Below are 14027 nucleotides of genomic sequence, written 5' to 3'. Positions count from 1 at the left end.
CATGGCATAATATTACACTTGCCAATAGGAAATAAAATTATAAAGAAAATAAATACTAAGTTTGTTCTCCTTTCTCTGTTAACCAAGGCTCTACTTGCATCACAAGAAGTACTTCAAAGACTGTGACAACACTAAGCAGTTACATTCTTCTTCCTACAGAAGAATAAAGGCCACATGTTAACTCTAGAAGGACACTGTGCTGGGATAACATTTCCCCAAATCCCTTTCTTATGCTGTATAACTAGAATTAACTTAACTCTAGTCTCTGCCATCCCCTGACATTCCAACAGAAAATAATGCAGTTGGTAACAGTGACTATGGAAATGAAAATTCCCAATGAAGTTTTTGACATTTTAAGAGTCTATTTGAATTGAGAGCAAATCAATTTGTGTCACATAATAATCTGTATGCTGATTCACCGCAGGTAATGACCACCCATCTCTTGGCACCATAGCTGTACACAGAAGGTGGCTTATTAGAGCTGCTTCATTTTCCTCAGAAATTCAGTTTACACTTACTCAAGCAAGGTGAGTGCTTTCCCAGTTCATAACTCCATTACCATGTAGGCAACTCAAGGACTCTTGCTCATTTTTTTTCCCCAGGGGTTATTGATTTATTGTGATACAAGAAATTAAATTGCTGACATGCTAACTTTTTTTGGGTTGTTCTTAAATCAGCAACATTGGGAGGCAGGAATGGAAGGCTGTGTTTTGGGAAGTGAATGCTGACAATATTTGAATATAAAGGTGACATCATACCCTAGCAGCACTGCTCTGTGTTCCTTCTATCTATCCTAGGACCAAAAACACTTCTCCATACAGACACAGACAAGCACAAAAACTTGCACACTGCATATGTTTGGGTATTTTCTCCCATTTTTGAGCAGAGAAAGTAGCTGGAACTCCTGCTGTGGAGCCTCCTGAACACTGGCATGGCAATTCTTGGATCATAAAAGCAGGTCTGAAAGAGCCAGTCCAGCAAAGAAACTTTATATTGGGGGGTCTTTCAGAGGATTGTCCTGTAAGTCTGCTTTGTTATAGTCCAAACATTATAAATGGCAATGGAAACGAGGATTTATGTTACTTGGACTTTTAAGAGATTTCTCTTTGAACCTAAAATCTTTAGTAATAAGTCTGTGAGAGTGAATAGCTCAAGGAAGGGGAATACCATCAGCTTTCTTGTATTATGAATAAAAAACTCACTTCTGGCTCTAATACAAAATTTGCCCCACCTTACTCAGTCCACGCTGCCAAGAGACAATATCATCACAAGTTTGGTTCTTCCACATCTAATTTAATGCAATGCTAGTGTTTCACAATTCTTTTCCATCCCAGTGGATTTAAAAGTCAGTCACATTTGTAACACAGATTTACCTTTTACTGTAACTGAAGAAATTTTCAATCAGTATTTAATTTAGAAACACTTAAAAACAAGGCTTCTCAGATTATAACATTTCTATGTTCCTTCTCCCTCTCTAAATGAGCCATTCAGACAGCTGAGAGTGCATGGAAGACTGAAAACACATCACAACACCTCAGATACATCTCAGTACATTGCAAATCGTATGACTTAATGGAATTATTTTCCACAATTCAATGCATGGGCAAGGCTTGACAATCATTAACTTCTGGAAATTGTTATTAGGATAATACAGTCAACTCACAATACTCTACACAAATGTCTGACAATCAAAATGGCTACACCAGGGGGAAAAAAACGTGTAAAGCACAAGTCTTTGGCTCTCCTTTAAAGAAAAACAGCAGTTTACCATGTTTATACAGATCCCCTGTTTGCCTACCAGTAGGGGCAATATCACATTTGTGCATCACTGAGTAATAACACCATTAGAAAAGGCAACTTCACAGAAGTTATTGGCTAAGCGAATTCATTTGAATGCTCTGTTTTGAGGCAGCAAGCTGTCACTGTTACACAATCAGGGAGGGTGGATGGGTAAGCCACAGGAGAAAAAGACACAAAAAGGGGAGAAACGGCTCAGAAAAAACTACACGGAGAAGAACTTGAGAAGAACAGGGATAAAAGTGCTGCTAGCTTGAAAGGTGCTCTGACCTAGAGAAAAAACGTCCTACTCTGAAATGGGACAGCATGCAAGAAGGGCAGAAGAAAAACTTTAAACTTCTCTTATTAAGAAAAAAGAACTAGGTCACAGGACAGACAGGTGAGACGTTGACAGAAGGAGGGAAGTAACACCACAGAACAAACAGACATCATCTATACACTGACTGAATCACTGACACACTGAAGCTTAACCTACCACTTGAAGCTTCCTATTCTGAAGGTTTGTCCATGCTGTCCATCTGGCTGAAACCCAGATATTGATGAGGGCTCACAGTTGTCTGGTGCAGCAGAAAATTTAACCTACCTACCAAAGGATGCAGCAGTGCCCTGACACCATGGTAACACTGCTTCCTCTTGCCCAATAGAAGGAACTAAACCACTTGGTAGCCAAGGACAATTTCATTGAGGTGGCCAGAATTCCTGTATGACTGGGACAATGATGGGCTACAGGAATGAGTGCAGCAAGACAGAGTCACTCCAGACATTTGTTAGCTGCAAACATCAATGCTGCCACTACATACAGAGCTATCTGTCCCTCACAGTCTCCCAATTTTTTCACAAAACCAGAACATTTTAGGTGCAGTCTCCAGAAAAAACTTAAAAGCATGCACTGCATTTTGCTGTTGGATTTGTTTAATCAACTAAACTTCTGCTAAAAAAGCAGAAAAAGGGTAAGAGGAGGAGGGGATGAAACAAAGTCAAAAATCAATACTGTTAGTAGATATTAAACAAACTATTTAACAAGCCAAACTATAATTCTGGGCAAACAGGGCATTCACCTGGACACATTGATCACAACAAGGACTTTACGCACAAAGTACAGAGAGCTGGACGAAGGGAAAAAAAAAAACCCAGTAAAGTCTTCCTTCTAATCCACAGTTCTTGGAAGCATTCATCATATGTAGGCCATCAATCTAAATAGTGCTTACTGAAGAATTCCAGGAGAAAATGTGTAGAAAAGAATAATCCCTAATCTGGTGAGGGAATTACAAAATAAAAGGTAAAGAGGTTTTGCCCCTCTAGATTTTCATCCTAGTATTACAAATGAATCTGCAGTGTCCAACCTACCATAACCACCTTTGAAAATTAATTTCACATCCACAATTACTAGTCAAAAAAAGGCACATTCCGGGCTTGTCCTCCTAGATTAGGATATTGCACTAGTTATCTTGACTAAAATGAGCTCCCTGTGCTAATAAAAACACAGCAGGAAGGAGCAAACTAATTAAAATGAAGAGGCTGACCTGAGGGTGGTGCTCTGCACCGAAGGATGCAAGGGCCCAGGGCCTGTGTCAGGTGACTTGGGAGCAGGCAGCCAGGAAAAGACCTTCATCCTCCTCATGCCCAGAGCAGAGAAGGGAGAAACAGACCTGATGGGCTGTGGTAACTGCATCACCCCAGTTCTGCTCAGCTCCAAGGGAGTGGCTGGAATGCTTGGCTTCAAGTAGGAGATACAGATCGATTGGGGCAAGGGGAGATGAAGCTGTTTCAGTGCAAAGTTGATTCTTTGCCAAAAGTTAAAGGAGGCATTAGAAAAAAGCAAGCTTCAAACTACTCCAGGCAATTAAGAGGCCAAAGTTCAACTAAGAGCAAAATAAACCCGTGTTAAGACACATGGAAAGTGTGGGGGGGTGTGGTGAAAAATGCTTTTATTTTCATTCAGTGCTTCTACCTCCCAGACATTTGATCACAACAGCTGCGCTCATGCGAAAAAATTCTTAAAACATACCCAATATATATACAGATATACTATGTATATCTGTATATATATATATTTATATATAAATTTTTATTTAAATAAAAAAGAAAGCTCGAATCCCAAGCCAATATGTGTATCAAATCCTTGACCAGCCAGGTCTGTAGGGCATAATCAAATTCAATGTGAAATAGTATATAAACGCGGTGCCTTGACTGGGCAAATTAAATAATTGCTACTCAAAAGAGTCTTGTGTTTGGACTCTCCTACTGGTAGGCAATAGTGAGACTGTATCCCCTCCCACCCCCCTTTTGTTTTATTTAACAGTATGATGAATGCAAAGCTTAGCCCAAGGTTGCTATAACCTCAGCAGGAGTTAAGGTTAAGGAAAAAAAAAAAAAAACTAAAACCCAAGAAAATTTATTAACTCTTGCTTTACCCAACCAAAGCAATGCAGTAATTTATTACATAACCAGTGCCTTCCCACTTAGTAGTCGAACTCAGAAAGAAAAAATGAGGACAGGCCAAGAAGGTAGAGAGGGAGCAGCACTTGAAAAATCACTCTCAAGAAGTCTTTGTATCCAGGATCTTACCTCGGCATACACCAAAAAAGTAAAAAAATGTGCAGCAAGAACAAAATCTCTAATTAAAAAAAAATATATCAATAGACACAGCTTCTCTGACTTATGCCTACAAAGCATCTACTTAGAGAAGTATTAGATATATCAGGCAAAATTTGCTTCTCAGTACTTCTGGCAAGATCTGTGCTGCACCTTCAGTGGTTACTTTGGTGCAGTTCTTCCCCCATGAAACGGGAATTCAGGGTGGATTCACTGCAGCCCTGACAAACTGCAGGTTGATACTCAGGTGTCAGATTCTAACATACACAAATCTTAAACAATGCCAGCCTTTAAAAAGGACCACACCTTTGCAAAGACTCTGTCACTTGTAGTGGGAGTAGTTGCATTAAGCATGAAGTTTGCTGCACATCTTTTGACACTGCAATTCACAGCTACTCTCCAACCCTCATTCCTTGTTTACCCTTAAACCATACAAGGAAGTGGCCAAATCGTTTTAGTTAGGTAATAAGGAATTATGCACTGGGTATGTAATAATACCAAAATAAAAGAAAAAACCTACTTCATTAAGATCATACAATTAATCAAACAGAGTATATATATAATATCTTTTTTTTTTTTTAAGCCCTGGGATTCAAGGCGTCCAAAGTTATTAAAATAAAGTTCATTCACAGAACAAAAACAAATTTAATTTGAATTGCTTGCAGATACTGCTAATTTTCATTTTTTTAATTAAAAAATGCGTTAATGTGAACTATGTGCAGGATTTGTTTCTAGTAGTTGTGTTTGTGCACATTGCCTCTGGACCTGCTGCTCTGCTACTGCTGCTGCTCCTGGGTTTCTCCAATCATCCCTGGAAAAAAAACACAAGATGGAAGCTGCCGACACCCCAGCAGAAGGAACTCCAGGGTGTGCTGGCCTCGCCTCATGGAGCAGATGTGGGTGTCACTCCCGCTCGCTGGGAGTCATGGCCGTCTCCTCCTCCCTCGGGCTCCTCTGACAGGCTGAGGGATGCCATATTGTTTGACAGGAGGCCAATGTTCTCTTGGGTCAAAGCTGATCCATTTGGAACATCACTGCTGAAGGGAAGTTCAGGAGAAATGGGAAGTGGGTGAAAAGAAGCAATTCTGAGATTTTTCCTTTATTTTTAAGTGGACTTCAGTGTACACATTCCATAATATTTAACTTGCACAATAATAATTTATCTTTCTTCCCCCCCACCTAGTTTTAAAGATATAAACAGTTGTTTTGATTTCATTACTTTCACAGCACCATATGGAAAAATTAGTTCCTGCCCTGGAGGTGTCAATCTGATGGTGCAGCACAGAACTCCAGAACTGGTTATAAATATATTCAGGAAATGCTCATTTTGAATAAATACTAATATTCCAAACTGCTCACATGAAGTTTTGTAAACATCCAAGTTTCTCTGTACAGTGCTGGCCTGAATACACAGAGATGCTTGTGGCTATTTGAAAATACTTGTAGAGACTTCCAGCATTTCCAGCCAATATCTTATTCTAACTGTCTATTAAAAGTGAACTGAAATCAATCTCAGCATCTACATAGGGAAAAGTCCACTACTGACAACTGAAAATGAACTGAGTTTCAAAGGGTGTGCCTTCCTAGACAACATCCACATCACATATCTTAGGAGGATGGAATAACTTTCACATTTGGGAGATTTCTTTATTTGAAACTGAAACAGCAGATAAAGGTTTAATTTGTGGTGGCTGCATAGCTCTTGCTTCTCCCTACTAATCATCCAATATTGACTAGATGGATTCCTCTCTGACAGATACTGCAAGTCTTCTGTTGTATTAATTTATACAGTCTTATTCCACTCACCTACTCCACAGCTAGAGAGCTCCTTAATTCATGCCTGCCCTATAAAAACTTGATTTGTGTTCTTTTTGCCTAGTAGTTGCTTCCTCGTCATAGCTGATGTGATGCAAGGGTATTTATTCAACAGGAGAGTGGCCCTGAAGAAGTCAGTCTCCTTCCTGCTACACAAAGACAGGTTGAAGGCCCGTATTACCTGAATGTCAGTGTAAGGTCCTCAGCTGGAACCTTGTTTTGTGGTTCTAATTGCCCATTTTCTGTCTGTTTAGTGGTGCCCAGCTTGTTTTTCATATCCAGTGAAGACTGGCTCTCCTTTAAAGACAGGACAGATGAAAAATTCTTTAAGAGTGTGTTGAAAGAATTGGAGACTTCATCCCCCAGGGACAACGAATAAGGCTTGTAAACTGCAGTCACACAGTTTAACCCACAGAAGCCGTGAGACAAAAACAAGACTTTTAGATATGCTCATCCTCTCAGGACACAGTATGTCTCAAAAGGAAGGGATGATCCTTGTAACAACAAGCAAAGCCCACAGACTGTAACAGCACACAGACTTGTGAACACTAGCCTGTACCTGCAGAAAATGTTCCCTATGTTAAAGCACTTTACAGAACTCATGGCACAGTGACCTTGGAGACAATTTGGTTTCCATCAAATTCACACCATGCTTATTTCAAATGGTGACAAATCAACAACATTTTGAAGTGGCTACATTAAACTTCTTCATAAAGAAGACTCAAGATACTCCTCAGGAGGTTCTGAAGAACAGAGATGAAGAGGAAGATGGATGACTCCAGCTGTGGGCATCCAGTAGGGAGCCTTTCTACCAGGGCGAAGCGGCTGCAGCCAGGTATGTGGCTCTCCACTGCATCTCTCTGCCTCCCACCCCCCCAGCACTCACCATGCTCAGCTCACGGGTTCTCTTCCCAATTTCCCTTTCCACCTGGTGTAGCTCCAAGCTCAGCTGTTCACTTGAGATCATCCCAGGCCACTTGGGAGGTGGGGGTGGGGGCTGTGGTTGGCCTGCCAGGGTAGTCGCCTCTCTCTGCAACAGCAGCCTGTTACTAACAGCCTAAATGCATAAAGCCAAGCACATACACAACTGAGCACACAACACACCAAGCACAGAGAGCTCCAAGACCATAATTCCAGAGTATTGCTCATTTACAAAACCAAGGCTGCCTCTCACCACACTTAACAATGTCCCAATTGAAATCACTTCCAATGCAAGTCTCAATATGTTTCAGTACACACAGACAAGTATTTTCATTTTTAAACAAGCAGTGTTAAATACCTCTTGCTGTCACATATTTGCTTGGGTTTTTTTCACATACCACTCCCTTCTCAAAACTAAGACCATGAACAAAAACACTATTCTCTTCTGAGCCCTATGTTCAACAAAACAGAACAGCAGATAAGCAAGTCTGCTCCTTTATTTAAAGCAGTAGAATTTATCTAATTCTACAGCAGAGCCAGAATTATTACTACATCATCTTGAGAGATGTAGTTGTCAGTATGTAGATCTCTACTGACCCACATTAGGAAACAGAGGAACAGAGATGGGCAAGTGACTGTGGTCATTCACAAGTTGTAAGTTACTAAAAAAAGCGGTAGCCATGTTAATCATTCTAAAAATCTGCTAATACTTGCGAATCAGTTTTTCAAGTGTGTGTTCTGTATTTAAATATACTATCTTGTACTCCACACAACCCAACATCTGGCTGGTCTTTAAGCAGAAATGCTCATGCAATGCAAAAGTAAAATTATCTAGTTCTTCATGCTCTGGCTGAATTGATTGCTGCAACCTTGCAACAGGCAAACTAGTGAAGACTTCTTGATACCCAATATCTACATGCAACTTTAAACACAAAAGATAAACTGAAAGCTGTTCTTACTCAAAACAACTGACTATTCTGCAAAATTCATATTATGGCAAAATCAACATTCGACTCTGTAGGATTTAACACTGACACAATCACAACTATGATGAGCAGGAGTAGGCCATTAACAGGTTTTGCAACTTTCCAATACTCTTGTATTATGGTAAAGGCAGACATGCAAGATTGAATACATTTTCCCCTCTCATTCCCAAACAAGAGCACAAGAACACAAGCTATGTTTCAAGTAACTATCAAATGCATACTACTGCAACTACTGCTGTGACTTAATTAAACTAATCTGCAATAACCCTGCTCTGCAACGTGTTCTTAGCTAACCACAGCTTCAGCAGAACCTGCTATCCACTACTTACAGCAATTTCTTCTAGGAAAATGTTAATAAATATCTGCTGAGGTACCTAGAACAGTTTTCTGGTAAATATTTACTGATGCTTCCTAAGAGGAAAAAAGTAACTAAAGCTTTCTAAAACTATTCACTCATTATGGCTTGACATTTCTCCTTCTGTCTCATAAAATCAAAATATTTCAGCTCATTAATTCTTTTACAAACACACACTCATCTTTTCTTACACTATAAGTACGTTTCTTCTAAGTGAGGAGCCATAAAATATTAAGCCTTAATTTTTCAAGCTAAATATATTACATATTTACTTTCTTGACTCTTGTGGTTTGTGCTATTTAGGAAGAAACAGGTACAAACAAAGACAAACACATAACAGATGAAGCTCATGGCTTTCTGTACATAAAATCAGATATTTCCAATAGCATGAAAGTCAAGAAGAACAGACTCCTACACCATAAGCTCGCCTCTGAGAAGAGTTGAACAGAAGGGGAGTGAGAAAGAGAATGACAGCAAATAAGACTGATCACAGACTGCAGATTCAAATATGGTGTTGATGTGCATGTGGAGTGCGGGGAAGTTTCTGCTGCCAAGCAGAAAGGCTGACACTTGCACCACAGCCCTGATGCATGGCATCACAGGATCAAGTGTTGTTACTGAATATGACCACAAAGGTCAGCCCATGGAAAGCTTTACCAGCATCATCTCTCTCCATGCCACCCTCCAGTGCTGCTCCCAGTGCCAGTACCAACCTCCAGTCCCCGCATTTGTGTCTGCTGGCTGATCTGATGGTCAACTTGCTGCAGCTCCATGCGCAGCTGCTGCTCTCGTTCAGCTGAGGGCAACTGCTTCCCATGACCAGCCACATCCGACATGGACAGCCTCTCCCTTTGGGATTGGAAAATAAGGCAATTTAAAAAAAAATCTTTACTCAAATGACACAGAAAATAATAGATAAAAGAAAATTTAGAAAAAGGCAAAGAAAAAAGAAAGCAATCCTACCTGTCATTGAAACGTCCCTGAGAAGGTATATTTTGATGAGGAGAATATGGAGAGCCTCCCCAGCCACCATGGGTTTCGTAAGGACTGTAGTCTAGACAGAGAAAAAGAAAGGCCAGCTCTCCAGTTATGAGAAGTTCATTTAAGAGGAAATGTTGAACACAGAAATACTCTCTGTGACCAGTTTCACATGTCTAATACATGACTATTCCTGTATGTCTAACAGTTTGTTACAACCTTCCAGAGTCTGAGACTGCAAAGGACCTCAGACAGGCAGATGAACAAAGAAAGAACAAAGCTTACAGACAGGATGACTGCAGTTTTACTACTGAAATTCCTAAAAAACTCAAGAGTTCATTGATAATTCTGACATACTTAGGTAACTACAGTTTAAAGATTTCAGGGAAGTCAGAGTTCTACTTGTAATAAAGTCTAAAAAAATACTGCCTGAAAAAGCTAGAAGTATGTCTGGGAGAATATAATAAATATTTTCTTAATGTTATTCAGTGCATCTCAAGAAAGAGAATCTTTTGGAGTAAGACAGAAAGCCACATTATACATGTGATTAGAAAATAAACATGTTGGAAATGAACTAGTCCTACTTCTTTGCTTTGCCTAATAGTAACAAGACAATGGCTGCATTAAGCTTGCAGGAGCAGCTATCCATAAAGCAGGAATAGCAGCAGTAAAGTACTTCATCAAGATGGTTTTGCATTATGCATTTGGTAAAGTGCTAAGCTTCTGGATTCTGCTGCTACTTATATCTTCATATCAGAGGGACTGGCAGAAAAAAGTAATTTCTTCCAAAGGCAACAATGGATCATAAACACACTGTGCACACACAAACGTGTAATGGAATCATTGAACATCCAGACACATAAAGACCACAGAGTCCAACTCCTGGCCTTCCATAGATAGCCCAACAATTCCATTCTGTGCCTGAGACTATTGTCCAGTACTTCTGGAGCTCAGGCAGTTTTGGGGCTGTGACCATTCCCTCTTTAGTGCCCCACCATCCTCTGAGAGAACCTTTTCCTGATACTCAACCTAACCTTCCCCTGACACAGCTCCAGCCATTTCACTGGTCACTAGAAAGAAATCAGGGCCTTCTGCATGCTCTCAGGAAGAAGCTGTAGATGCTGTGGGGTCTGCCCTCAGTCTCCTCTTATCCAGACCAAGTGATCTCAGAAAGCTGTGGCAAACTTCTGAATTCAACCTTCTCAGTATAATCTCACCTGTCGTTACTTTAACTGGTATTAACACACCACAGCTGCATTTCTAAGACAAGATACAAGTTTACAGGGCTTGTCTTTGACCTGAACAACAGTAGCAGTAAAGTAAATAGCAACAGCCAGCAAAATCCAAGAGCACAGATCATACCTGAAATGATGGATTTGGTGGCAGCCCCCTGAACCGCCATGGCCTGCATGGGCCCAGAGTTCTGGTACATGGCTTTGGAAGTACGAGAGATGGCCCCAAATCGTGACACAGTTGGTCGGTCTCCAAATGGAATGAGGTCATCGTCCCCTGTCTCGGCCGCTCGTCGCTGCATGTCCAGTCGCTGCTCACGCATGGCTTTACTGTCCACATTCTGGACAAGACAGGGAAAAGGCACTCAAAAACTCATTCACAAAGTAACAGCATCACTGCTCTTTCACAACAATTTGGCAAGTGCAGTAAGTCTCTCTCTTGTATTCTCTATTCCCTTCACTTTTCAACTAGTTGTCCTATTCTTCAGTTTCTAACTCCACTGTCAGAAGGGATATCTCCTCACCTACTTTAAGATGACCATTACCTACACCACACTGAAAAAGCTGCAAAACTAATTGTGATCAAATACAAAAGAAGAGAGCAGCATCAAAAGGAAACTGAGACAGAGAAAGTCTAATGGGAAGAGCAGAGGGAAAAAACTTCCCCCTTATATAAACTCAAAGAAGTGATCAGTGGGCATGTCTGAGGAGAATATATTCCTTCTAGAATCAAAAAGAATCTTCTCTGAAGCTCACTGTTAAGAATTTTATCACCTAACAGCCTGCAGATGACTCGAATGGAAATTTTTCAATACTGCACTTGGACATGTCTAGTATATGTTTTCAGGCATTTGTCATTAAGGAGCAGCACTGTTTGGAACATTTTGGTTTCTGAGTTTCTGACTCAAACACCTTAATGGGTCAGTATATGAACAGAGAAAGTACTCACTCTCTCCTCAAAGAGCTGAGTAAAATAGGAAAGCTATCTGTTGGCTACCAGAAAATGTAACATAGAAAGAATTGCCAAAATCAAGTTAAGATTTGCTAAAGAAGTAAAACCATAAGTACAACAAAAAGAGTAAGATAAGTCAGGCCACTACACCAAGAAAATTGTCTAAAGGCTACAACCTTCCATATAATTCAATATTAAAATAAAACTCTGCCAGCTTTCAGTGGGGATAAGGATTGCTAGAAACAGTTAACATATCTGAGGCAGGAATAAAGGGGTGAAAATGGCAATAACAACTAAGTTGGGAGCTAAACTCAAGAAATTTAATACTTGGAAACTGAAACTTTGGAAAAATCTACTTTGGAATTCTGGAAAAAAATTACATTTTAAACTCGAGGCCATAAGATGCTAGTACCAATTTTAATATACTTCTATTTATTCAGTAAAGATGCATGTCATCTTCAGAATGTGCAGCATCATGCACTCTCAGATGTGCAGTCCTTCAAAAAAGGAATCGCATAAATGATTAAAAAAACATTACTGAAGAATTAATTCAGTAGAGGACTCTGACAGTTTTTTCCTGTGAGGAGATAAAAACTGAAAAGTAGCAGAGATCACATTTTGCTTATTGGAAAATTAGCTCTGGAGCAGAAGAGTACTTTGTTTATCCTTGAAAAAGGAGGTTACTTCTCCAGAACCTTATTACTACTCTTAATTGAGGTGCAGTTTTTTTTATACAGTTTTCTAGCAGCAGGGATGAAAGCCAAGAGTTGTTTATCACTCCTGGGTGCTGCTGCCACTTGGCCAGCAATAAGCTGATTCCAAGTAATCTCAGTACTTCCCCAGGTCAAATGTGGCAGCGTGACAACTCCAGGCAACCACACCGTGTAGGACTGAGAGCAAGAGGACAGGTAAAAAGGCCAAAGCTGCAGATAAAATGCAGGTTTTTGCTCTGCTTTTTCCAGGAGAAACCCTCCTTTTTGGGTCCATTACCAATAGTGGCTTCAAGGTTTTAAGAGGAAAGCAATTCAGCAGACAGAAAAAAGATAAATTTAATTCCAATGGGGCAGAGGGGAAAAAAAGAGCCTTTTTGAGGAGAAGCTGAACCAAAAAAAAAATCCTTTAATTAATTTAATTAAGCGGTCACAACAGGTGAGCATCAGTCCACAGAAGAATGAATTCTGATTAGAAAGATGGACATGCTTAATTAACAAGCTGTCAGGACAGAATAATCTTTGCATATCAAGTAAATGCAAAGAATAATCCTTGTAAAATATTCTTGCTATCCATGGCTTCATTGCAGAGTGGTTATCCTGCATCTATATGCAGAATTTTGTACCAGCTACACAAGGGTAGCACTGTCCATAACCTTGAAAACAAAGTGCTTCACACCTGCAAATACTTTCTGTGACTTCAGTGCCCCTTTGAGCTTAAATAAAAGCACTGCCATCATCGAGGAAAGCAAATGAAAGTCCTTCCCAACCCACAGAAATACCCACTCTTCTTCTGTTTTCCCCTTATCCCTGCTTACCGCCATCTCCACACTCCTTGCTGCCACAACATCTTTGGGTTTTGCATCTTTGGTTCCAATGTAGGAGCCGATGGTGTCACAGGACCAGGGAGAGTACTGGCTGTAGTCATTTCCTTTGTATTTCCCAGCCACCTTCAGGTCTTCATCCAAGTACTGTACAAAAACAAAAATCTGGTTCTGTAAGTGAAAGGAAGAAGCGGTTTCACAGCCATCCCTGTTCATTTCAACAGTAATGAACTTGAGAAACATTACCAGGATTATTTTTTATCTGATACATCACCCTCTGGAACTGGGCCAGAGAACACACGAAGTGCTTGAAATTCTGAGCCCCTGGCTATGCTCCCAGTGCTGACTGTTCACTTGGCCAGTTTGAAGGTGGTATTTTGACACCGGTTAAGAAAATAAATCTCTATCAAGCTGTTACTTCATTCTAAATATGTCAGGAGTAAAGTCTAGTAACTGTGAAGACAATTACTTCAATTAGTAATGGATCAAAGTTAATTTTCTTGGTTGCACTGAAAGCAGAGAGCTTACAACCAGTGGTAGAACAACAGCCAGCTGAAATACTGGAGACTGTACTACAAGGGCTTCCCATCTGGCACAGAAACTGCTTTCCCCTACACTTGCCTGTGCTTTAATGCTCTGATTTCCTTGTTGTCTACACCTATCGGCACATAAACACCCAAGTGTTTTCTAAACATGCCAGAATCTCATGTTTTTATCAAAGTATGCTTACCTCCTCTGAGTGAAAAGGATGAGGCAAGGTTGGTGATGGTGCAAAAGGAGGTGGAGAAATCACCTTCCTCTCTTCCAGCTGGGCCATGATCTCTTTCCTTCGTCGGTGAAGTTCATCCAGGCTGGGATGAGG

At 40.3% G+C, this 14027-nt stretch overlaps 1 protein-coding gene across 10 annotated transcripts in view; it reads right to left on the bottom strand.

Moving 5' to 3' along the window:
* Positions 1–1272: 1272 nt before the first annotated feature.
* The window catches only part of RC3H1 (ring finger and CCCH-type domains 1), a 55254-nt gene continuing 42499 nt past the window's right edge, over positions 1273–14027 (bottom strand). For 3 of the 10 annotated variants that reach the window (XM_079314242.1, XM_079314238.1, XM_079314240.1), the window contains exons 13-20: positions 13896–14027; positions 13160–13330; positions 10810–11020; positions 9433–9523; positions 9183–9318; positions 7094–7264; positions 6389–6504; positions 1273–5429 (exon numbers count right to left, since the gene is read on the bottom strand). In XM_079314242.1, the coding sequence (XP_079170368.1) occupies positions 5276–5429; positions 6389–6504; positions 7094–7264; positions 9183–9318; positions 9433–9523; positions 10810–11020; positions 13160–13330; positions 13896–14027 (1182 nt within the window). In that variant the 3' untranslated portion in view covers positions 1273–5275. The remainder of the gene's footprint in view (positions 5430–6388; positions 6505–7093; positions 7265–9182; positions 9319–9432; positions 9524–10809; positions 11021–13159; positions 13331–13895) is intronic. The other 7 variants (XM_079314246.1, XM_079314247.1, XM_079314241.1 and 4 more) reach the window with 7 other exon arrangements.

Source organism: Erithacus rubecula (genome assembly GCF_903797595.1).
Source record: "Erithacus rubecula genome assembly, chromosome: 10".
NCBI classification, from domain to species: Eukaryota; Metazoa; Chordata; class Aves; order Passeriformes; family Muscicapidae; genus Erithacus; species Erithacus rubecula.
This window is presented reverse-complemented; position numbering and strand designations above follow the sequence as displayed.